Source organism: Choristoneura fumiferana, chromosome 7, assembly GCF_025370935.1.
Source record: "Choristoneura fumiferana chromosome 7, NRCan_CFum_1, whole genome shotgun sequence".
NCBI classification, from domain to species: Eukaryota; Metazoa; Arthropoda; class Insecta; order Lepidoptera; family Tortricidae; genus Choristoneura; species Choristoneura fumiferana.
In genome coordinates this window covers 14,692,009-14,718,669 of record NC_133478.1, presented here as the reverse complement: position 1 = coordinate 14,718,669, position 26,661 = coordinate 14,692,009, and the positions used below count along the sequence as shown (strand labels likewise).

General features: G+C 34.9%; 1 protein-coding gene across 1 annotated transcript; it reads right to left on the bottom strand.

Moving 5' to 3' along the window:
* Positions 1 to 6,650: 6,650 nt before the first annotated feature.
* Positions 6,651 to 26,050, bottom strand: LOC141429765 (uncharacterized). The gene is made up of 8 exons (XM_074090288.1): positions 25,806 to 26,050; positions 14,829 to 15,039; positions 13,341 to 13,706; positions 12,413 to 12,598; positions 11,809 to 11,930; positions 11,320 to 11,487; positions 10,816 to 10,986; positions 6,651 to 7,637 (listed from the first exon to the last, which is right to left on the bottom strand). Exons 1-8 carry the CDS (start codon positions 26,004 to 26,006, stop codon positions 7,347 to 7,349), a joined length of 1,716 nt encoding a protein of 571 aa, XP_073946389.1. The 5' UTR covers positions 26,007 to 26,050; the 3' UTR covers positions 6,651 to 7,346.
* Between the last annotated feature and the right edge of the window lie 611 nt (positions 26,051 to 26,661).

The following is a 26,661-nucleotide window of genomic DNA, read 5'->3' as shown; positions in this document are numbered from 1 at the left end:
GAACCCTAAAAAGGGAAAAATAAGACGAAAACAATATTTTAGAGTACTTCTGGATCTTCTTCTGTGATATCAGGCTCAGGCAGCGTGTCTATGATATCTTTTTGAGTAGGTAGAGACTCGTACCAATAGTGGAGATCTTGAGGAATTATACCTTTTACACATAGCCCGGTCAAATCCTTTTTCTTGGTCTCTGAGATGGGAAAAGGTGTTAAATACGCCTTAGAGATAGGAAATGCTTTGAACTGATCTAACCAGGTTTGTCTTTGGTTGCTGATTTTGCATTCATCGGTTCTAGTGCCTCTTTGTACCTTTAGCCTTTTCCTAGGTCGCGGAATCGCCTTTTTTCCTGAAATAAGTCGAATTGGGCGTAAGGGCCGTCGTGTGTATAGCGGAACTTAACAACACCTTCTCAAACCGAAGACATTTTATTTTCAGCCACTTAATTGGTTTCCCTTCTTGGTCTTTGCTCGTGTTTCTGACTAGATTAGGTAGACCAATCTGTAAATAATAAATAAAATGCATGCCATTAATGTTGCATAGGTACCGCGTGTAAGTTAAACAAGCAATCGTCATGGCATTGAAAGAAATTCTAGAATGAGCGGTACTACAAGTAATCGTGTAATTCGCTGTCAGTCCATTCCTTCAAAAAGCTAAGAATTTTTTTGAAACAATACAGTAAAATATAAAACAACACACCGTGTTCAAACAAAGAATTAAAACAATAAAGTTATGCAACCAAGTTACCCACATGAAGCATTAGTGAAGGGTTAGTAAAAATATTAGATGGGTATTTAAGCAAATTTTAAAACACCTTATATTAAAAGCCACATTTTTAAGCTTAAATAATCGTTTACTTTCTTTGCTTTGAGTCTCCGGTTCACGAAGTAGTCATCTCAATAGGTAGTTGAGTATTTAATATTATTCTGTCTGTATAAACAGTTAAAATTAGTGAACCCTTATTAATGTCTTACCTTCACAGCTTCTTTTTCATGTTTTTTTAAGAATAAGGTTAGCCGTTTCATAACTTTTCGGATTCTCAGCGTCAGTCAGGATTTTCCTGCCAAAAAAAATGTTTGTGAGTCGTATTCGCAAGGATTTTTATCACGTTAGTACATACATAAACTCCGCCTCTTTCCCAACGGGTTAGGCAGAGACTACGTTCTTCCACCTGCTACGATCCTGGCATACAACTCGTTTCCTCTACATTCATCAATCTTTTCATGCATGCACGTCGATTTAGAGTACTCCTGACCCGATCTTTCTTCAGAACGTCCTCGATTTGATCGTGGTACGTTCGTCTAGCCTTACTCTTCCAACGTCACGTACCACGTAAGTATGTAATCATACCAAATTGTAAAAAAACTACAATGTCGAACATTTAAATTTATAATAGGATTTTTTTTATATTGGTCAGTTTACACTTACCTTTCCAATTCCGTAATTTTTATTCACCAAACCTAAAATGAACTTTGAACGAGCACCACGATCCATTATTTTCACTACCACACGGCACATGGAGAAATTAAGTCGCGTGCGCATCGGTCGATGCCACCATGGGGAATGAAATAAAAGTCACTAAGGTGACGCGGGCCCTTCTCCTTAGCAATAAACTCACTAACTGGCGCGCGTAAATCACCCACATTCAAGCAATACGCATCTAAGTTGTTGAAATAATCATTAAAATGTTTTGATGAGAGTACAAAAAGCAATTTATTGTTTGTTTTTGCAGTGTAAAAATAATTAAAATTGTTTAATGACAATTTGCATGATCTTTAAAGCTCATATTACCATGATTTGAAGATCGAAAACTCAATAAAACGACTTAGTTAATTTTCGCTTTTATATTTTGTAGCAAATTTTGCAATCGTTAGGTAACTAAGTTGTTTTAGTGAACTTGGAAATAAAATAGTGCTCGGTCATAAGCATAACTGGATATGGCAAAAATAACTAAAATGACTTAAGTAACCCCTATGACAGATATATTTTCCGTCTAAATTTATTAAGTAATTTAGTTATTTCTCACTTTAATTCATGCGCAAAAACAACAAAATAATGATTTTACTAACTTTTTAAAATTGGATCTATGGCTCTTATTGACACAGCGATTAGACTCAAATTTGCAGAAAAAAAATGCGATGTCGATGGCATTAAAAAGCCAATTTCGACATTTTGCGACTTGGTGACTTTTCGCTCTACGGGGACGATATATAGTTAATTTATTTTTAGGATAATTTAGTGTAGCCTGAGTTTAATTGACAAATACATTACGACCAATATTTTGTGATAATCTAATTGACAGACTAATTAGACTTTAGAAGACACCAGCCTATTCAGTATTGTTGTGCATGGTCGGAGTGCTCACTTAGGTCCAATTTGGTAACGCATTCACTCGTTTGCTTCCCTATTGGCCTATTATCAATTTAAAAGGTCAAAACACCATTTGAGTCATTAGCAGTTTAATTCCATTCTGTATATCGCATATTATTTAGAACTTTGTTATCTTCTCTGTAAAGTTGATAAAAACGACATCTGTACCAAACACAATGAACTTCTTGCCGTATTTATCCGCAGTTCTTGCTTGATAGTTCGAGTCTGCAGCCATAGATGGCGGTAGCAGTCAGAAATCGCAGAGGTTTATCATCACATTATTCACGATAATAAAATCATGGATGGAAGTGCAAATTAAGGAATTACTCATGTTTTGGTTATTACAAAGGTAAAGTACCTAAAACTTTATTCTGTTCAAGTCAAAAATATAGTGGTATGCTAGTAGGGAAATGTTTTGAAACTCTCCGAAGTCGATCAGACATTTTCTATTCTTAATTACATTTTTATTCAAGTCAATCTGTTCACCAGAAGCAAGTGATTTCACCTGGACAAATAAACATTGCAAGTTAATTGTAATTTGTAAAAAATACATAAAGTCGAACATAGAAACTCCTCCTTTTTTGCAAATTTTTTTTTCTGCAAAGGCTAAAAAAAGAACCCTAAAAAAAAACAAAAAAAAGCAAAAGAAAAAGTAATAATGTCAAGTTAACGTCTTGTTGCCACCTTGCTGAAAAAAAAAACTAAACAGACTATCCTTTTATGTAACAAAATGTTTTAAGGAATTAAATTCATTAAATAATGACAGATAGTATTATTTTTGTTTAGTTGAGGTTGAGAAATAAAAGTTCTTGAGCGGTGACCACGAACCGGAAAGTGTAAGCAAGTAAAAGAGAACAAGTAGGCTCACTACGAACAAAGTACATCGCGTAGCTTAAATTGTGTACGCGCCGGTTGGCGCCGGTACGCACGAACGCACGCACCCGCCGCACGTACACACTGATAATTTAAGGAGGATTAAGTTTTCTTTAGTCAAGGCTGCGCTGCCGTACCGGCCGTGCCGTACGTTTCGATTTTAGCTCGTTCGTCTTGCGCTCGCTTCGCGAGATGATCACCTTTTAGGTTCGTGTACTCGTACTTACGTATTTTTTGTATTAGGTAGAGTTGTAAATTATTGGTATATAAGTGTAGTGTAATAGATTCGTGCAAGGATACATAAGAAAATAATATATAGCTATATACCTATAAACAATATAGTTATAGTTTTATGTGTGGGTAAACATGAGTAGTATGTATACAGTCGCCATCACCGTTCCGGCGAATTCATAAATAACATTCTTAAATTTAATATAATAATAATAATATAACGGCATATAATCTGTCTGGTTTCTCTAGACACAGACATTAGACAATTTTAACAACAAGACAAGTTAACTTTCGTACTAAAATTATTTGCCGGTAGGTAATTAATCTTAAATAGACGTCGACACGACAACCCTAAGCGTCCGCGCCGGAGTAGGCAGTTAAGTCTCCTAAAGGGTCGGAGCGGAGTGGACCCACTTGTTCTCTTTTACTGTGGTGTAAGCGTTGACAAGCCTCATTGAACTGACGAATCGCAAGAGTTGCCAACAAGTGGTGAGTTTTCGTTCACTGTGGCGTTCTAAAAGGGAGGCCTTTGTTCAGCAGAGGCCTTCTTATGGCTCATGATTAATGATGATGTTAGCTAAATAAAATGAAAAGGATTTTACGGATTGCGCCCGACAAGATTCTCTGGATCTTCTATCTTAAGGCTATAAGCGGCAACCAAGACCACCACGAACTTCGTCATGTTATCCTTAAAAAATAGATTACTTACCATGGTGAACCTTGAGTAATCGAACTAATCCCTGCGTATAGCTTTTTCGCGCATCGTCATTTCCGGCTACTTAATTAAAAACTACAGACGTATGAAGCCAAAGTGGAAGGTCATACAGTACAGTTATCGCGGCATGCACTCATACATGTAGGTAGTTAGTAGGATTACTCTTATCATCGTGTCTTAAGTGTTGTTTATAGCGCTAGATAAGAAACCTGGAATAGGTACCTAACTCGCTATCGGGTAGCAAAGTTCAACGCACAGACATATAGGTATTCAAAGCATTCCGGATCTAGATCTGTCCTGGCCTGTGCTAAGAATAGATAATCTGGACTAGAAAACAACCGTGGGTGTTAAGATGATCGCTACTAAAACTACTATTTTAAAGTATTTTATTTGTTTGAATGGAACACGTTTCCTCCAGTCCTTACAGTCAACTACAAAGAGATGTATCCATGTTAATCTTACAAAATGATGTAACTTTTCGCATGCCATAATGAATTACCCTTGGTCGGTGACATTTGTAGTAACAACAAAACCATACATTATCATCTAATCGTTCAAAATGCAACAATTATGTATCCCGCAACGCTTCCTCCGAATATACACTAACAAGCCTCTTTTACTATCTACCGATATATTATGACAAATATAAGTAAACGTTCAATGTTCCAAAGAAATGTAACCAACACTCTAAATAAATATTATTTATCTAATTACCTGAGACGATGTATGCAATGACAAGTGTTTAATATGTATTTAAGTATGTATTTATCTATATAAGTATGTTTATCCGTTGCCTAGTATCCATAGTACAAGCTTTGCTTAGTTTGGGACTAGGTCAATTGGTGTCAAGTGTCCCATAATATTTATTTATTTTTTTTATTTATTTTAAGTGCGTATTTTCGTGCGTGTTTTCGTGAAACGTCAGTTTTTTTTAAAGTTAGCGACAATTATTTTATTAATTTTCAAATAGTACTTATATTATAAATGCGAAAATTTGTGAGTATGTACGAGTGTATGTAGTCGTATAGTTTGTTACTTTTTCACGCTAAAACGGCTAGACGGAGTTAGTTAAAATTTGCGAAAGCTGCGTGATAGAAATAATACATGGGCTACTTTTTATCGAAATATTCCAACGAGATCTCGATAAAATCTCGAAATCTCAACTGGCAGGTTCAGAGCCATGAAATTTAGCAGTTTTTTTTCCAACGTTAATGAAATCTACAATATTTTTTAGTAATTCTCATTGGAATTAAGTAAAATCCCGGAAGTTCAATTCATCTGCTGGATCTAATGGTTTACGCGTGCGTAGCTTCGGGGGGTGACACTCTTTCCCCGCCCGGATAATACCGGGATGGAAATACCGACCCTGTTTTTCGTGTACACGCCAATAGAAGCTCCTGTCAGTTTCTATGGGCGTGTACACAAAAAACAGGGCCGGTATTTCCATGTCGGTGTTATCCGTGCCGGGAAAGAGTGTCACCCGCCAGGGGCAAACACTAGTAGATAATGTAGAAGAAATTGAGTGTTTGAACTTCGAATCGGCTTGCTTGGATTCCGGGGGGTTAGTACGAAATTCGAAAATCTAAGTTCGTATCGTACCGTCCCTCTCTCGTATTAGCGTTAACAGGACGGCAAGATACGAAGTTTGAGTTTTGCACTTCCTAGTATAGGGCCTGTTCTGAATTCAAAAATATTGGTTGCATTTTTTTGGAACATTGAACGTTTGCTTATATTTGTCATATTATATCGGTAGATAAAAGAGGCTTGTTAGTGTACATTCGGAGGAAGCGGAGCGGGATACATAATTGATTATCGTTGTAAAAAAATACTTAAACTATTTTGCTATTGTCGTTTGGAACTCGAAACAAAAGATCGGTTTTCTTTTTCTTTCTCGTTTGAATCTCAGGAAAACGAAGACAAACGACGAGTTACGAGCGATATTAACATTCTAGCTGTAGGTACTGTTTGTTCATTGTGTGTTTAGCTTACAAACAAAATAACGAAATACTTGTAAATTTTTTTTTTTTTCAGTCTAAATTGCAATTTTTTTACAGGTTTAGTTCCGTTACTATTTACTAACACTCCTGGCACTTAATCACGGAAAAAAACAAATTTTGATAAAATTATCTCGATATTTCAGCCATATTGCAATGGCCCACACACAGTCCACTTGCGCTTTAGTTTTATGTGATTAAATCTTGAGGCCTTAAAGTTACTCTAATTCTACAAAGGCAATCCTAAAATGGATGAATGAAAATCGTTTTTTTTTTTAAATAATTACTCTACCTACTCTTTATTCAAGTTCCAATAACGCAATAAAGACAGCATTTGATTCCTCTAATACAAATGGACTGGCCTACTATACTGTATTAAATATGTACTTTGGTTCTTTGCATTTAATAATCTAATAAACGTATCCTCAATATGAACCAACCATAAAACTAGAAAAAATAAAAAGCAGAAGTATGCGAAACTTTAATATAATTCATAATAAACAAAACACCAAATGTAAAAACAAAATTATAAATACCTATACAGTCATTTCATTAATCACAGTCATATCCAACCAACAGCCATCAAAGTCTTAAAATTACGAATTACATTACATACTTATTCGAAAATAATCGAAATCACAGCAAATTTCCATTCTTCATACCTTTTTATATCACTTCAGAAAATATTATGATATGAACGAGCAAAATTTTCAATGACCTATTTATACTAAGTTTCAGAAGACATTTTTTCATTAATTTAATATAGTACCTATTTGCCTTTTAACACTACGGGTCCTTTTTCTTGCAATTAATATAAAATATTAAAGATAATGATTATATACATAAATGAAGATATGCCTATATTTATTAATTTATTGTCCTTTCAAATGCAAAGTACCTATACTTTTCATGTATTGTATAATATTTACATTCTGTAAGACGATTAAGTCTATTATATAATATATAAATCCAATTTTAGGCCTATAATAACATAACGCGTACTGCAACATTAAAACTATATTTTCGCTTTAAACCCTAATTGTGGTCCATTATAATAAAACTAACATCCTCTTCTGTTCAATCAAGTCCAAAAACAACAAAATCACCTTACCGAGCATGCATCCCCCAAAAAAATTCGGTCTATAAATCCTTAAAGATACACTACGCTACGCATACATTTTCTTCAGCTCCCTCCTTAAAATCTTTCCAGTGTTCGTCTTTGGAATATCGTTGACAAACACTACTTCCTCCAACTTCTTGTACGGAGCTACCTTCTCCGCCACAAACGTCTGGAGCTCCTCCTCAGAAAGCTTCGCATCTTTTTTAGGAATCACAAACGCCCTAGGTGCTTCGCCATTGAATTCATGAGGAATCCCTATGACTGCTGCGTCAGCGACTGAGGGGTGGGAGCGTAGGATGGCTTCTAGTTCTGCTGGAATAACTTGTAGACCTTTTACCTGAAGAGCAACGTTTATTTTAATGTAACATCAACTATTTACACTTAAAGGCTACATACTTATTCCCTATCTAAGGTCCTGCTTTAAGATGACCAATAAGCAGATCGATGTATTTAGAGATAGCTAAGTCAATAATCCCTGGTCATACACAGCAAAGGCTTTACTTTGATAATATCTAAACCGGACTTCAATTGATTGAACAAATTACAGCCATTTATACCGGAAATTCCAATAAAGAACTCCAAAGAAGTTAAAATTACTTGCTATTAATTATACTTAATTGTGTTGTTCACATAATCTGAAAGTATTTTTTTTGCATGAGTGACGGAAACGCAATCCCTAAATATATAACAAGAGACACACGTTATTTAGTGACATATTAAAGGCTTACAATACCTAATCATTTTTGGTTTCCTACGTGTATTCAATTTTCAACATGGTCTGCATAAACATCCTTATTTGAAAAAAAAAAACATTGAACTGGCCAAACTGGATGTAGCATTACAAGGTAAACAAAGAAAAAAATATCCCATCAAAACATAAATGTGAAATGAGAGCCAAGTTCAATATTATATGCCTTGATTGTTCAAATAAACTTGACTTTAACGACAAAAGAGGTGATATCTAAATAGGTGCCAAGTGCCAAGGTGCCAAGTTCTATGGTCAGTCCTGAAATTTATTTATAACCATATTAAATATTTTATAACAACTTAAAATCTCATTTCTTCTTATAACTTAGGATAATATATTGAAGCCTAAGGTCTGACGTGACTAGTTCTCATGAACGAATTATTATTAAGTATCTACTAAAACAGTCATGGAAGGGCCCTATGTTCGATGGCTAGTTTCTTCCAGCAAGCCAAATTTTCGGAAGAATAAAATAAGAAGCTTTAGAACTTGCGAAGGCTATAATAAAATTCGTATATGAAAACTAGCCAAGTCCGACCTTAGGCATCAATATATTATCTTAAGTTATGAGAAGAAATGATATTTTAAGTTGTTATAAAATATATTATATTGTTATAAATAAATTTCAGCACTGACCATTGAACTTGGCACCTTGGCACTTGGCACCCGTTTAGATCTCACCTCTTTTGTCGTTAAAGTCGAACTTGGCTCTCATTTCACATTAATGTTTTGATGGGATATCGTTAGTTTTTGTGCAGAAATAATTTAATTGAAAAATTTTAATAAAATGATAAAAAAAATCTAGTTTTTGATTTGTTCCTTTGTATTCACCCAACTACCTATCTCGATGTCAAATTTGAACTTTCTAGGTCATCTGGAACTGGGTTAGAATTTTGATCTATAGGTGAGTCAGTGATAAAAATGTCAATTTTTGGATGTTAATAGCTAAATAACCGTTTTGAGGTGTGTTTGTAAAATTTGGACCTCAAAAGTCTCAATAAATGAGCCAAATTTGACATATTTATGTGAAATAGTTTTTGAGTTATGAGGGAGTCAAAAGTGGCTCCAAATGGTTCGAATAAAATTACACACGGTGCTGCTCACCAGTTCTGTTAGCTTGAACTTGGCTTAGCGTGTCTAGATTGTAATGTAGGTTAAATTTAATGAACTAGACTTGTCTGTACGAAGCGGGCTATCCTAAAAAAAAATTGAAGGTTGAAATTAAAGGCTAACCCGTTACTATTTAAGATTAACCATTTAAAATTGATTCGGTGCAAAATGCTGACTTTATTCTTGTCACAAGTATCAAGTATGCACCAGATAGACTTGTAGTCATAATATAAGATTTAATCGAGAGGCAATTTTAAGTAGGGTAAACATTAATTAATTGTAGATTAACAAATTCAAAATTTTGAAAATTATTGCTGCTACTACTTTTATGTTTCTAATTTTGGCTGAACTAAAATATGAGGAAAGTCAAAGTGATAAGAACTCTCAAAATAAAACGGATAATCTTGATTTGCTCGCCCGGAAACTAGTACGATCAAGCTATGCAAATAGCAGTGCCTACGTTGAAAATTATAAACAAGGGGCGTAAATAATCCCACAACCAAAACCACTACCACTAATGCGATTACTTTGGACTTTTTTTTTTAGGGAGGCTAACAAGCGTGCGGGTCATCTGAGGGGGCATCAGTGGATGTTGATACTCCAATCGGCCAAAGTATTAGCTCGCTCAGAATGGTTGGAAGTATTTTACATCTTAACTGCCCCTATTATTTCTAATTACTTCATTTGAAAATATCCGTAATAATACAATACAATATTATGACTCTTTATTGTACATTATAATATTTTAGTAAGCAATTCTGATTTAGCGAGCTATGGAGAGAGCTATGCCTGAGATTTATCTACGGGATCGAATTAGAAATGAGGAGATACGTAGAAGAACAAGGGTCACCGAAAAAGCGAATTAGCTCATTGAAGTGGCAACGGGCAGGCCATATAGCACGGAGAACGGATGGCCGAAAAGTTCTCGAGCGGAGACCGCGGATCTGCAAGCGCAGCGTAGGACGTCCACCAACGAGATTGACGAATGACCTAGCTTAAGCCGCGGGTTCACGGTAAATGCAAGCCGCTTCCAACCGAAGCAACTGGAGGTCTATGGGGGAGGAATATGTCCAACAGTGGACGTCTTGCGGCTCAGATGATGATGGTGAAACAATACAGATAACAGGTACACAAAGAAAAAAATACAAGGTAGCATGTAGCAATTAATGGTGATGACGTGATATTTCAATTGCTCATTAATGATTTAATAAGTCCCTATTGTTGTACCTAATTATCTTCATTTATTCTAGAACACCCAGACGTAATCCTTTATCGCAACAATGCAGGATTTCATATGAATGTGAAGCTGCTAAATCATGATTACCAATTTTATTTCAAGCATGAATCTCCGCAAAGTACCTAACGCCTGAATTCATACAGTATTTAAGAGCGTTTATACCTAGGTACTGACTTTTTCTCGATTATGTCATAAAAATATTGTTAATGTGTCTACTCCAATAATTATTCGTTATACACTTTTATTGTCTTTAAAAATCGTTAATAAACATTAATTTGTTTTTAAAGAATATAAAAGTCTATCACGAATAATTATTGGAGTAGACACATTCAATTTTTATGGAATAATCGAGAAAACTAACAAAAATGCAACGTTGCCAGCTCAACAGGTATAAACGCTCTTAAAAGCATTATTCTATATTACCTTTATCAATTCCTTGATTCTATCAGTGATGAACAACCCCTTTCCAGGCTTGTAGTATCCAAGGTCACCAGTCTTGAAAAAACCGTCTGCAGTCAAGCTATCTGCTGTCGCCTGTTCGTTTTTGTGATAACCTTTCATCACAACAGGCCCTCTGACGTACATTTCTCCTTGCTACAAAAACATTAAAGATAATTCTAAAAAATTGTGTCAACCATGCAGCCGCCAAGTATACACTTTAGTCTGGTCTCCAAATATGTAATATAATAGTCAAGATGACAAGCGAAAAAAGCGGAGAACATAGGTATTAGGTAAATGCAATGCAAAAATTTGAGAACAAAATCTTATCCTCGTGAATTATGTACATAATGGGGGTAGTGTCCCCGCCAAGACTAAAAAAAAGCCGGGGCTAATGCTAGTAGTTTATCTATTTCTGTTCAACGCAACAGCTGGACGGCTTCGCTTGAAATATTTATAGATATACACACGTAAAAATCTACGACTTACTTCTCCAATTTTAACAGGATGTCCAGACAAAGGGTCAATGAATTTGAGTTCCATGTTGCACATAGGAACGCCACAAGCTGAGTAGTCAATCTCGCTGCCAATGACAGTCGTTGTAGTAAGCGACGTTGTCTCTGTTGCTCCGTAACCTTGGCCAAACTGTACTTTACCCTGCAGAAAAAGAATTCGATTCATATAATCGTCACATTTTTACAAACCTATCGAGAGGGGATTGACTTTAAAATGAACACCTTCAATGAGTGGCATATAATTGACCAAAGAATTTCTTTGCCACCCTAAGGCTATATAATAATACTATAACATATATAATAATATAATAGTAATACTATACAGTGCAATACAATACTTTGTATTGTACTGTATTGTGTTGTGACACAGAATAGATAATAGTGTTGTAAGCCATACAATACCCCATTTGTCCAGTGAAAACAACGGACGTCTACAAGCGGCTTGAGAATTTAAATGGCTTACGTTGGTCTTGGCTAGTACGAGTTCGGCGTCTGAGGCTGCCAAGGGGGCAGCGCCGCAAGATATAATACGTATGTGTTTTAGATGATCCTTAGTCACATCTGGATGCTTGCCGAGAAGGATCGCTGGAAAAATCAAAACACATCATCATCGTCGTCATCGCAGTCATCATCTAATGATGATGATGATAGTAATGCTTTATCATTACCATCATCAGCATCAATTATGTTTAAAGTATACTTAATACGGGGTGATTCTGGAGACCCGGTCAAGATTAACCCTATTCAACTCAGTAAATCCGTACTAATATAACTATGATTGGATACTGCATATCTGATTAATCTCGCCAATTTTTAATTAAAATTCTTTGATATTTAAAAATAGCCAAGTGCGAGTTACAACCACGCACTGAGGGTTCCGTACAAATTTGCAGATATCTTTGAATGTTCAATGTCACCAGACAGAGCCCTTCTCCTAAGCAAAATGAACACAGTGTGGGATCAAAAATGGGTACAAACATAGAAAGACATAAAAATATCATTTTCAGACGTTATTTTATAGTTAGCATTACTTTTTGATATTTTTGTAACATTTCTTAAAATCTTACCGATTGGAGGTACGATGTACAAAAGACTGGCTTTATCGTTCATAAGGATATCGAAGTAGAGACTAGCAGAAAACTTGGTCATTGTTACTAGCTTGCATCCCTTTGTCAAATGCCCCAGCAAGCTGATCACGAGCCCGTAGATGTGGAAGAAAGGCAAGATGCAAGGAACGACGTCCTGGAAACTCTCTGAAAGAACAGTATTAAATTCAGTCTAAGAGCAAGAATAAATTAAATTACAGACACAAACAGCGAATTACTTTGGCTTAAGGTAGACGTCCAAGTGCTGGTCATTTTCTCAGGAGTTGTAATCTTTATTTAAATAGAAGTGATAGCTGGATATTAATTATAGGGCATTAGCATTACAACACTAGGACATTTACCTCATGTGATAAAATTAGCATGTTTAAATACATCATCGTGGTAATCATGTCAGAGAGTGATATATATTTTACTCGAATATTGGAGTGAAAAGTAAGACTTTAATTTGATTCGGATTTGCTGTGGTGTTAACAGAACGATTGTAAAATACTTTGGTATGATATCGTTTTGGCTATAGATAAAAAAAAGTATGATGCGTACATAATTTTTATGTTGGTTCTTTATTCCGTCATGTTAATTCATTGTTAGAAAATCGACTTGAAGAATTATGACCAGAAGAGTCAACTCCAAATAAAAAGAAAATAAGTTCAAGCAAAAGAAGAAGGCAACGATAATTATAAAAACATAGATTTGTGATTCACTTTGAGTAAGTAAAAAAGTAATGCCAGCCGATGTAAAATTTTATTACAGTGGCGTCATATCGATTTACTATAAGTTTTACAGCACACGCCATTTTATTGCTTTTATTACAAGATAAGAAACAAAATAGCTTGTTCTGCACTTTGCGTCGCCTTTTTCCTCCAAAAAAAGTTAAGTAGGTACAACTTACGATTGGCAAGTTTCGGGTAGCTATTCTTCTCTTCAGCCATCAACTGCATGGCGGCTATAATGTTTCTGTTTGTTATTTCTACTCCTTTTGGCAATCCTGTAGTTCCACTAGAGAACGGTATTATAGCTACATCGTTTGGCTTTCTTTTCTCTAGCCTGTCTAGAAGAGCACGATCGGCTTCCCCACTTTCTGCTATTTCCGAGAATCTTATTGTACCATCCGGTACTGGAGTGTCTATACGGTCCTTGACGATGACTTTCAGATCAAGGTTGGCATTTTTTACGGCTTTTTGTATTGTTCCGTAACATTCTGCTATTGTCACTATTACTTTTGGTCTCGTCAGTGATAATTGATGCGTTAGTTCCACTGCAACGCATTTAAGAGATACTACATTAGTTGCGACTTAAAATAATATAACAGCTTTAACTACTCTAACCTAATCCGTTCGCTGAATGTTCACACATATTGGTCGATATTACCGCGACGTCGTGACTATATTTCGAATCAAATTTTTCGATGAAAAACCCTTACAGGGCTTTCAGGTAAAGTTGTCCAATTACCAGCAGAGTTATATCAAACTATTATCTAAATGTATGTATGTATGTATGTAAATACTTTATTGTACATAAAACACAAAAATAATACAAAAAGAAAACAACAAAACAAAAGAGTACAAAGGCGAACTTATTCCTTAAAGGGATCTTAGATCTTAAGGGAAATGTATAGCTATGAGTAGATATTCATCTATGAATAAGAATTATTATTCGTAGGTACCTATTCATGCAATAGCTATTTTTACAGACGACAAGTTTACGATATAAAATTCACACCCACGTCGAAGTAACATCATCGTGCTATTTTATAACTCCACCGTACAAACTAGTATGATAAATGATAAGAAACATAATTTATATCCTTTAGATAAAGTTTGTAATCATGCAATAATACACTGCAATAAAGATTTACAATGCCCCAATGTAAGATACCTACCACCACCTACCACCCTCTTCCATTTTCAATTGTATGATCGGCAGTGTTTGAAATTTATATTTTATATATATTGATAAACTTGAATATGTTTTATGAACTAATATCATATTTCTAATTATACTATGAATATCATGTCTAATTTTGTTAATTTATCTGTATTCTAGCGAATGGTTTCCGAACATGGAGGTTATACTCTCCAAAGAGAAAAGCTTCGAGATGGGGAACGAACTAGATGGTATCAGATATTTATTTATCATAGTTGCCACAAACACAACGGAAAAGTCGCAGTGCACTTGTTTTTCTACAGTAAATAACAACTTACTACAATTTCGAGGGGTAAAATATAAAAAGGCTAGGAGATACATATTCAATTTTATTGGTGGAAAGCTTCTTTCTTCTATAGCTAGATTCCAAACCACTCCCAGGCTAACCGTTAGATATATGTTCATCAACGGCTAAAATGAGACTTTGTTTCTATTTGATCTACTAATTACTTACACTCTTTATAAATGGGATTTATAGTTGTCATCACGCATCCAGCCTGGACGATGCCCAACACCGTAACTACAAACTCGGGACAGTTAGGCAGCATTACTGCAACTATATCTCCTTGCTTTAAACCAAGCTTCTTTAGCAGAGATGTCGCGAAGATGGCGGTGTTCTGTTGCAGTTGCTCGTAAGTGTAGGACTTCTTTGTTTCTGCGCATTCCTAGAACAATAAACAAATTTATAAAGTGTGTACTACTCGATTTGAAATAGATTAAAATAAGGCTTCATGTGATCATTATTTAACCAAAAACGAAGAAATCGACATCGACATTTAAACTCATTAGACAACATTTTCTAGAACTATGGTACGGCACATTGTCGATGTTAAAGAACATGGATATATTGTATATTTTGACGATAATAACTCAACATGTTTCTAGCCTGTTCAAAGTCCATGAGCATTGGCAAATTTAATGATGCATTAGCGAAACTGTTTGACCCCCCCGACGCAAAAGATTGGATATTACATAATACCACGTAGATATTAGCGCAGATATAAACAAGCTAAGTGTTAGCGTCATGTATGTCTTTATTTGTTCTATGTTTGTTTCCCTCTATGTTTGTTTTATGGCGTTAAATAAATGTATTTTCTTTCTTTCTTTCAAGTGCAAGTAAGACTCACGCATCAAGGTTTCTGTACAAATAAAAATTTGCAGGTATCTATGAATATCCAGTATTAGTAGAGCCCCGGCACTGAATCTGAATATGATGGCATCTCTATTTCCAGTGCGTGGTGAAACAGCCCCTGAATCTTCCATATGCTGCAATGCTTGTGATTCATTTACTTTTTGAGGTCCGAAATTCGCAATGTTAATGTAGATACATAAAGCAAGGTTTCTTAAACCAATGGTGACACCAAATATCACGTAAACATCTTTCGGTGCATATATTATTCGTATTATGTCACATTACGTAGCTCGCCTTCAAATTCGCTAATTCGGCCTTTGCCTGAACTTGCAAGTAACCTTGCTCTAAACTTGTAAACAAAATCACGAAGCAGTTGTGTTGTTGGAAGGTATAAAGATTTTACATGTTCATTTGTTTTTTCCTTGTTATTATTTTACTAGAAGAACTCAAACAACTGATTGACAAGTTACAACAAAAAAATAAAACAAAAGTTTTAACCAGCTAAGGTAGGCCTATAGGTCCACTTCTGCTGGCTCGTGCTGAGGCACTGAATTCAAACTGTAGAAAATATTTTTATACTTTCTTGCAATCGGTTAATTTTTTTGTTATTTTTTTGCATGTTATTATTAATTAATATAACTTCTAAGTTACAATAGCCTAATCTCAACTGCTTATCACTTTTACGAAAGTTCGCTTTTTCCGATGCAGAAACGTTAAACTGTTGAGGAGTCTTCCTGGTGCTTCACCATCCGTTCCACTTTAGCGTAATACGTTGCGATGAGCATAAATTGCTTAGCAGTTGTAATGTAATCGAATCTCAACCCATGAAATACTCTTTATTGAATAGTTCACTTCACTAAGGGGCTTCACCAAGACGGGATGCACGAGCTACTAAAATGTACCCAAATCATCATAGGTGTCCCTACAATAATATTTGAAGAGTTTCCTTGATTTCCCTATGATCCACTCATCAGATCCTGATTTGATGACAATTGAAGTACGGTTCATAAAAGACGGAGTTCTGAGATAAAAAATATTTGAAAAAATCAAAAACATTGATAACCTCCTCCTTTTTTAAATTTGGTAAAATAAAATAACTTTTGCAATGAATTTGAGGCTTCGATTTGAGGCCATATATTATCTACTGCAGCTTTACGTTTGACAGATAAGTATGATCATTGTATGTAATCATAAAACAATGGGTGACCTCGGATAAAGATCATTACATGTATGTACAAAAGTACGTGTTTGGCTGAACGCAGCACAGCGGTTGTTTACTTCGCATGTATGTAAATTGACAAAGATTATCGTCAAAGGATCTTTTGAACTGTCGTTAAGAGGGCACCGAGCTTCTAGCGGTAATCAATGTGGATAAGGCAAGTGAGGGAAGGGGGATAGAAGTAAGATATGTTGATAGAATAGAAGAAAGATATTTTAGTCAGAACGCGCGCAATTTTATTATAGGCATTATAGGCATTTCCTTCCTATTACTGAAACAAATAATGCATATTTTAAAGTTGTAATGTAACGTGCGTGTATAGGCGACAAAAAAACATCTACCTACTTTTATTACCATTCAAAACTGATGAATTGCCGCGCAATATTTACGCCGTACTCCGTACTAAAGGTTTATTTTGTTTTTAGCTCAGAGATGACTTTGGGATTTATTTCTATCATATGAACAACAAGGAATCGTGTTTCTACAGTGAATCATTATGAGTACACTGTAGAACATAGTACAGTTTTTTATTTTAATATCCTAGATGAGTATCAAATAGCTGTAGATGAATGAAATAAATGCGCTAGAAGCTCGGCGCGCCCTTAACGCTCGCACAGCGACCCGCGACGTTAGTGGCGTTTTTTGTTTTGTTTAAGATGCTGATTCGAAATATGACGAGATGCGCAGGAACTGGGGGGCATACTACGAAATTCGAAAATCGTTTTTCGTATCGTACCGTTCCTCTCACTCTCGTATAAAATAATATTAGCGTCAGCGGGACGGCAAGATACGCAGTTCAAATTTTGCACTTCGTTCGTACTTAGTTTATGTAGGGCCGGACAAGACACCAATGCTTAAAAACGACGCCAGTGTGACGGGGTCCTAAGATGAACTTTGATCAAAACAATTTAAGACAATGACCGTACATTTTTGTGTAAAATAACGCGACATCGTAATTAAAACTTAATTAGCAACGCATTACATATTTCAATGGCTTGGAAAAGCAGTTTGAATTTGATAAGAAGCATGTCTACATGATAAGATATCTTATTATGCTTTAAAATTTTATTAAGTAGAGTTATCTTGTTTAGGTATCTTGGTATCTTAACCCCCAAGTGGTGTACTTGAAGCTATCTATACTTATAATAGAGTAATGTGACTGACAAACTGACTGACAGACAACCTACAGACTAAACCTCCAAAACTAGACTTGATTAAGCAGACGTATTCTTTGAAGTTCATAGAGATGCACTAAGATTTTTTTTAGATTTTTTCTACCCGAATACCAAAAGGAGAGTTATTTCCTTCGGGCGTATAGTCACCGTCATAAATAAGTGATCACTTTTGTACCTTGTCACTTCAACATCATGTTTGAAAAGCCATACGAAATTGTGTAACGACTGAAAGCGACAAGGTATAGAAATGATCACTTATCTTATGACGTTGACTGAACATACAATACAATACAAATATTCTTTATTATTATCATTTCGTATAAATGGTTGGTGTCACATACGGCCATTTTTCAAAATGGTGTCCGCGAAAAATATGGAAGCTTTTTTTTTAAATTGTAGGTACCTACCTAACGATAATTATGAGTATCAGATGTGAGCTAATAATTTGTCCATTCTCAATGTTTTTGTTTTCGCAGGTGACAGAATTTAATGGCACCATTTACTTTTCACTTGTTTGACGTAACCGAGCCTCTAATAGGATAACTTTTGTCTTCGACGCGTTCGTTATGGTGTTTTAATTCAATATTTCGGATTCCAAAGTATACCTACATTCAGTTTATACAACTTGGCAGCGCCTCTAGCAGAGCTCACTGTTTTCGAAATACTTGACACCAAACATTCAAATCATGTTCAAATTTTTACGGCAAAAATTCTTGTTTACATAGTTGGCTCCAAGGACCGATTTTTTAATCATGTCACTCGATAAATACTCAAAAATAGCAACCAAAAATATTAAATCTACAATGTATATTGTTTATTTCTTCAAAACTACAACTCAATTAACATTTTTGAGTAAGTAGCCGAAAAAAGTAATAAGAGCTGTAGTTTTGCTCGTAGCTCTTTCGATATCTACGTGTGATTACTAGAAAACCGATCCCTGAAAGAGTTTTATGACATCTTTACCTATTGCTTTACTAAACATAAACAATATAAAAAAAAATAGTGCTGACGCTTCTTTCCCTTATTACTTAAGTCTTCATTGTTTTTATTATAAGAACGTACGACATAGACCTTGAATATTATGTAAGGAGTTATAACATGTTGAAGGTCCGACACGCAACCTGTCATCATTGCCAAAAGGCCTGCAGTTGCAAGTTGTCGTCCTTTAAAGGCCAGTGAGCGACTTAAGTTATTCATAAACGCTTCATTAACATTCGTTTGTAATTTTTTGCCTTACACAGACAAAAAACTTCAATAGTACTCTGGTTTTTTGAAAAAACTGCAGCTAAGAGCGTTTTCACATCATCGGATCCGATAACTATGTCGAACGCCGATACAATATCGAGGTAAGTACGTAAAACGTGTGAATTATGTACTTGCTACCTTTCTTTCGAGTTGTCCGATTTGAAATTGGATAAAAGATCCAATATTTCATTGATGTAGCGCCGACACCAATATCGGATCTGATAATGTGAAAACGGGCGGCAAGGTTCGAAAGAACTATTTATTTAGTGGCTTGATATTATTTAAGGTTTAAATAAGAAGAAAAACTGAATTATTTGATAGATTAAACAAAAAAAGCAATCTTTTGGACTGACTCAAAAAAAGGAAGGTTTTCATAATACGATTGTATTTTTTCTTTTCTCCAATGCATCAGTCTTACCTTAACTCGTAGGTACTAGTGGCTCTGTGAGGCTGTAGAATTATATATTTTTTCACTTCTCATGCTCGTAAAAATCGTGGTTATGCTGGATCTAGGCGACATAAAAAGACTTTTTATGCTCTAATGCATAAAGTAAAATCTTCGTCGAAGACGAAGATAATCAGGTGTTACCAGCCACAAACAAAAAAGTTTCTACGTACCTATTTTTTAATTATATATGACATATGACCCAAAATCAATGAAATAAAATTTAATATTTACAGCAATGCATGAAAAACAAAAGCTACCTATCTATTAAGTGAACATTGTTTCCACTGTTGTTATTTCATCTCATCTCCTCGCAATAGAAGTGAAAAGCAGAGTGTTAAACTCTATAATTAAACCCATTTTCCCCTCGACGTGTCGCTACTAGGAAATTTGAAAATCGTAGTTTGTATCGTACCGTCCCTCTCACTCTCGTATTAAATATTGAAAATTGCTAATTTAATATAATAGTTGTAAAAATAATTAAGGCCGTATTATTCTTGATTATAAAATTTAACGTAGGTAAACACAGTTTCTACCCGTCTTCTACAAGGCCAAGGTCTACGTCGGTATAAAATTTCGTTAATAATGCCAGTATAATTATGTCATTTACATTATTATTTCTTTTTATTTATTTATCAGTTAGGTCAAATCGATTTCGGCCATTTATAACAAGGACTTATGCATCTCAAAAACCTACCACTGGTTCGGAAAAACCTCTGTTAATAGATTACCTTTTGAATAAATAAATCATAAACACATGTCAGGTAGGTAATAATAAGAAATTCGTCAAATGTATACAAAAAAATAAAAATAGAATTTACAATGTCGAATAAGAGTAAAATTAAATATTTTATAACAATAATAATAATTAAAAGTAAAAACAAGAATATAAATCTATGTCAAATTTATGAGTTGTGTTGAGAAAAGTCTAGCACAAAAGTCGAATTGACCATATTTATAATGACTTAAATCATCCATACTAATATTATAAATGCGAAAGTGTGTGTTTGTATGTTTGTCCGTCTTTCACGGCGAAATGGAGCGACGGATGCGTGATTTTTGGCAGAGATAGTGACATAGGCTACTTTTTATCCAGGAAAAATGCACAGTTCCCGAGGGAACAGCGCGCGATAACCGAAATTAATCAAAAGCTAGTAAGTATATAACAAAACTAAATATTTTAATACAGCAGATCTATACTCTGTTTAAAGTTTGGGATCGTCAAATCGGATGCTTGCCTACATTATAAATAAACACATCTATGCCACAGCTTTCTTGGTCTAAAATGTTTGGGGTGGGCTTTGGTATTTCATTTTTTTTCTATTTCTAGAATTTTCGTTTTATGTTTCAAGTCAAGAGCGTGCAAACGTCAGTTTTTCTTACTCTACCTATTTACCATAGTCATTGAACTTAAATGTACTAATTAGTACGTAATTGACTAGCTAATGGCTAAGCTTTGTAAAATAGGTGGTACCTTCTTGATGCCTGTCACGCAAACGTATACGTAGAGCATAAAATATAATGCAGTAACCTACTTATATCCCATCAGCCAAATATGTGGTCTACCACCCTAAAGTTGATAATCGTTTGCATGTTATAAAATAATAATGCCAATAGCCGTGTCTGCCAACTTGAAAGTTCGACTTTAGTGGCATATTAATTTGGAAGGAACTTGTTTAAAAATTGATAGACCACTCATTTGGCCGATGGTATGTAACTAAAACTATGTATTTAGTAAAATTAAAAAATAATAATATCTCTACGACCGTCAGTGCTGCATCCGAAATCCCCGACAATAATATAATATAAAAAATGATTTTATGTTTTCATATACTTTGCAGAAGGTTCTTAAGAAAAAAAAAATGATAAAAGTTGCACAGACCGAAAAAAAACTGGAATGTAGATAGCTGGAAGTCTAGAATAACATGAGCTACTTTTTTCCCAAAATACCCATGGGATCGGGATAAAACCAACCGCTATTATTAGAGATACTAGCCGTTACCCGCGACTCCGTCCGCTCTGATTTCTTTTCGCTATCCCGCGGGAACTATGAAAGAAAGAAAGAAAGAAAGAAACATTTATTCGTGACAAACATAAGAACAATGAATAAAAAAAAAAATAAGAAAAAAATAGTTTTATGTATGCCACGAAACGGTCCCAAATCAGCAATCTGCCGGTCTTGCGAACGGCGCTGGTCTTCCTTTGGGACCATCGGGGTCATCATACATTAAAAAAATTACATCATTAAATACAGTGAGACCGATAAAAAAAAAAAAAACTTAAAATGAAATTGTTACCTATATTGTAGAGCCGAGCCAAGCCAACTCTGCAAAGAATAACATGGCAACACTGCAAATGTAACGCATATTATGTACGTGATTTGGCGTTAAAATATAGTGCCGCCAAATCAATCACACTATGCAATTTTCCGAAATCAAAACTAAGTATACTAGTCCTTCTCCGGGACTCAAACTAAGTATACCGAATTGCAATCAATGATGATGTAACAAACAAACAAGCAAACAGACTTACAAACTTTCGCGTTCATAATATTAGTAGGATAAAATTAGGTGCGCGTTTTTTATGCAACTTTCAAATTTACGATTGGAAATTCAGACGGTTTTTTTTTCAAAAACCTTTACGCGTTAAATGCCGCGATTCCCAGCGCTGGTCTATTTTTGTGGTTTTTCTGTGTATCCATGTTTCATTGTGTTTTCGTGTGAAATATATAGATTTCACTGGATGACCGTAAAAGTAACAAAAAATTGGAGTTGAAATAAAAAATACAAAAAAGACTCCAAAAAGTAATCTTGGTTTCAATGTACTTAAAACACTGTACATAAATAGGTGCTAACCAATTCGATAGCGCCAAATCAAATAGCTAATACTAGTACCGTGAATGAACTTGCCTTATGACCTATTTCGGCGGCCGTGAGTTGACGTCATGATTTTATTAGAGGGGACGCGTCATTATCCAATCAAAAGGAAATAAACATTTATTTGTTTACTAAGTTGCGACCTACTCGTGTGACGAACATCGAAATGAAACCTTACCAATTTACTATTTTATTACTTACCTTAACTATTTTATTCCGCCCTCTTAAGCCGAAGGGTGGTATCTACCTTTTTAAAAAAAACTGGCCAAGAACGTGTCGAACACGCCCGAAATAGGGTTCCGTAGCCATTACGAAAAAATTAAGTAAAATTATTCTAAAGATTTCGTATTTTGTACGGAATCTCGCCTGCTCGTTTGCCATCAAGTGGAATTTAAAAAAACCGCCCAAGAGCGCGTCGGACACTGCCAAAATAGGGTTCCGCAGCCATTACGAAAAACAAATGTAATATTTTTTTAAGGATTTCGTATTTTATACGGAATCTTCCAAGTTTAGGCATATTTTATACCTTAGGCTGTTATTTACTCTTAAACTACAAATAATTCTCAAGCAAACTCAGCCGTTATAGTTTTCCTTGAAAGTTTGATATACTTACTACTACCATTCTGAATTTTATCAAAATTTTCCACCCACCGGTTTAGATTTTAGAAGGGGCGGTAGATTTTAATGAAAATTTGCACTTTAAAGTTGAATATTTCGCAAACATATCATTGAATCGAAAAATAATCTTAGCAAACCCCTAATGGTTTTAAAAGACCTATCCAACGATACCCCACAATATAGGGTTGGATGCTATGTTGGATGAAAAAAAAAACACCTCCACTTTACGTCTATAGGAGGTACCCTAAAAATTTAAAATAGCATTGCTCTCTCCATAGCTCGCTGAGCGACCTTGAATTAGTGGATTAGCCTCGCAGTCAAGGTCCAAGTTTCGGCTCCGTGTAGGTTAAAACTATATATATGATGTACCATCAGCCAAATATGTGGTCTACCACCCTAAAGTTGATAATCGTTTGCATTTCATAAAACAATAATGCCAATAGACGTATGTCTGTCAACTAGAAAGTTCGACTTTAGCGACATATTCATTTGTTAGGAACTTATTTAAAAATTGATAGACCACTTATTTGATTCATGTTACCTACCTATATACCTACAATAACAAACATAAATCGAGACTGTTTACGCCTAAGGTTGCCATAAAATTCATTAACAATAATTCGCGTATTTTTGTTTACCTGATGATCTAACTATTCGCTAGTTCATTGTAAAAAACAAACGTCATACATTACCATTTCCGTTTTGCTAAAGTAGGTAAAAATTACTAACTTGTTACTACCACGAAAACATACATAGACAATCATTGAACATGGTAATTAAACATTTCAATCAATATCGTAGAAAATTGTCATTTTAAGTTTGTAACTTTAAAAGTTTTTTTTGTGATGAGGCCCTATTTTAAAAGCTTGTATTTTTTAAAAAAGCTATAATATATAACCCTCACGCAATCAAAATTGCATCCACTATCTCTTTCTACCATCATATACCTATCTTATGCATTGAAGTCAAATGTCGGAAGATGATTTAATTAATTTATTAGATAACTAGGTAAATAGGAGAACAATCAAATCAGATTCTATGTAACGTAGTAAATTCTACAAAATTCTCGCGCATAAATAGGGCTTGAAGTTTAGGTAAAATACAGCCCTCTTTATTCAAAAGGCATTATCGACAAAAACACTTCAGGCAGCTTATTGGCTTCCTGCATAACTCGTGTTTTTTTAGGGCTTCGTAGTCTAAATGGAAAAAAGGGAACCCTTATAGTTTCGCCATGTCTGTCTGTTTTTCTGTCTATCTGTATGTCTGTCTGTCCGTCCGTCCGCGGCTTTGCTCAGGGACTTTCAATGCTAGACAAAATGGTACAATAAAAATTTCAAAAAATGTTTTTTTATTGTGCCTCCCATAGACGTAAAGTGGGGGTGATTTTTTATTCTCATCCAACCTTATAGTGTGGGGTTTCGTTGCATAGGTCTTTTAAAATCATTAAGGGGTTGCTAAATCGATTTTTCGATTCAGTGATTTGTTTGCAAAATATTCAACTTTAAAGTGCAAATTTTCATTAAAATCGAGCGTCTCCCCCCCTCTAAAATCTAAACCGATGGATGGAAAATTTTGAAAAAAATCAGGATGGTAGTATCAAACTTTCAAGGAAAACTATAACGGCTAAGTTTGCTTGAGAATTATAAGTAGTTTTACTCTTAAATAGCAGCCTAAGTTATAAAATACACGTAAACTTGGAAGATTCCGTATAAAATATTCCTAATTTTTTTTTTTCGTAATGGCTACGGAACCCTATATTGAGCTTGTCCAACACGCTCTTGGCCGGTTTTTATGTATTACAAAATGCGATTCGATACTGATAGATGTGACTTCACCCTCCGAGAGACCACACGACACGAACTTCGAGTTTCAAGTTTCGTAGTAGCCCTGCAGAACCAGCGCTGTAGGTACTGCCAGATGTAGTAACTCTACCTTCCTACTCGTAGGTCAAGTTTACCAAGCGCCCCATATTAGTACGATTCGTCTGTACGATCCGTCGCTTCAGACCGATTGAAACGACGAATCGATAGTGTATGTCAAGATCGTTAACGATTTTCTTCATCGAAGACGATGTCATCGCAACAAAATCCCATGCAATCATGAATATCGTAACGATGAATCGACACGATTTTCATCAGATCGATCGTACGGACGAATCGTACCGTATATGGGGCCCTTTAGGCAGTTGCTATCATGAATATCTTGCTAAGCTTTTGCTAAGTGTTCTATTCTGCATCACTAATAAAACTTTTACTGTGTCACAATCCAAATTTAGGTAAAGTTGATCAGGGTAGGAATAATAGAGTTGAGTTTGAAACAGAAAATCTCTCTCTTTCGGTCTAGAATAAAACTAGGAATGTACCTACGTAGTTTTTAAAGCGGAAGTATCAAAAATAAGACGTAAGTATACGGGGAAACCCTCATTTTCACAGATGGAATTACCAATCCAATGAAATATCTTTACATATATAAGTGGGTACGTAATTAATTTATTTTAGTTCAATTTTAATTTAAATACTTATATTCAGAATTAATATATATAATCGTTAAAGTAGATTAAAAAAGTACTAAATCTTTGTAAATAAAAAACAACCGCCCTAAGCAACACAAATGTTCTGTTTCTCCATAAAGGTTGTGCTCAAACTTTGTTACACACATTATTTAACTGTAAATAATACAGTGAACTCAAGTACTTGCACTCAAATAAATAGAAGTACTCACCACCGAGACCAAGTTCTTAAAGCCAGAATCCTCGATCCAAAGTCGATCAAGAATCTTCATATCAGGAATGTTTTTTTCTGGTAGAAAAGACTTTATGATGAAATCTTCGTCTTTTCTCATAGCTGCACTCACTGAGAGTTTCCTTTGCCATTTTATTTTTTTAAATTCACTTGACAGAAGTCTTCGCGCCAACCCGTTCATTTTGCGCGCGCTTTTTGCTACGGCTTGGAACAAACTGATTGTAATAGAGTGAGCATCCGATACACTTGTTTTACGGCCGGCTATTAAAGCCGGTTTACACTATGAGCGTAATTTAGGGTTTGTACACACTAAGAATTTATGTAGTTATGAAAATAGTTGTCAATATCACCAAATACTTAATTATACCACCAAGGAGAAAACGCGCGTTGGAGAAAAGTTGCCACTTCACTTGCCACAAACGATTTTACCAAATTATTTGTTCCATCAATTCTTCCATCAAAATTGCAACTACAATTATCGGATGATTGAGGATTTATAGGATGTGTCAGAAAAATCTGATTATTCTAAAATAATCACATATAAGTAAGTTATGTTTTTAGTAAATACATCTAAAAAAACATAGTGTTTAAAAAGTAAAGAAAATATACTGAGAATGTATATTATTATATTCGATAACATTATTGAGAATGTATTCGAAATTAAATACGGCTCGCAAAATTTTAAAAAACATATGTTTCAGAGCATATTTGACACGTTACACAATAAAGTTACCCGTAAGAGTCGCTGAACTTCAAATTCGGATAGGTACTTTATACTTTATTTTTGTTTTCATGTGGCCCGAGCCTAAAAAAAAGGTTCAAGCTTGGAGACCCCC

Bases quoted from the DNA above. Each gene is read 5' to 3' on its own strand.
- LOC141429765 (XM_074090288.1), bottom strand. From the start codon at position 26,006: ATGAACGGGTTGGCGCGAAGACTTCTGTCAAGTGAATTTAAAAAAATA. The intron at 15,040-25,805 runs GTGAGTACTTCT...TTATTGTTCTAG, and splicing joins TTAAGAACTTGGTCTCGGTG to GAATGCGCAGAAACAAAGAA. The intron at 10,987-11,319 runs GTAAGTCGTAGA...ATGTTTTTGTAG, and splicing joins ATCCTGTTAAAATTGGAGAA to CAAGGAGAAATGTACGTCAG.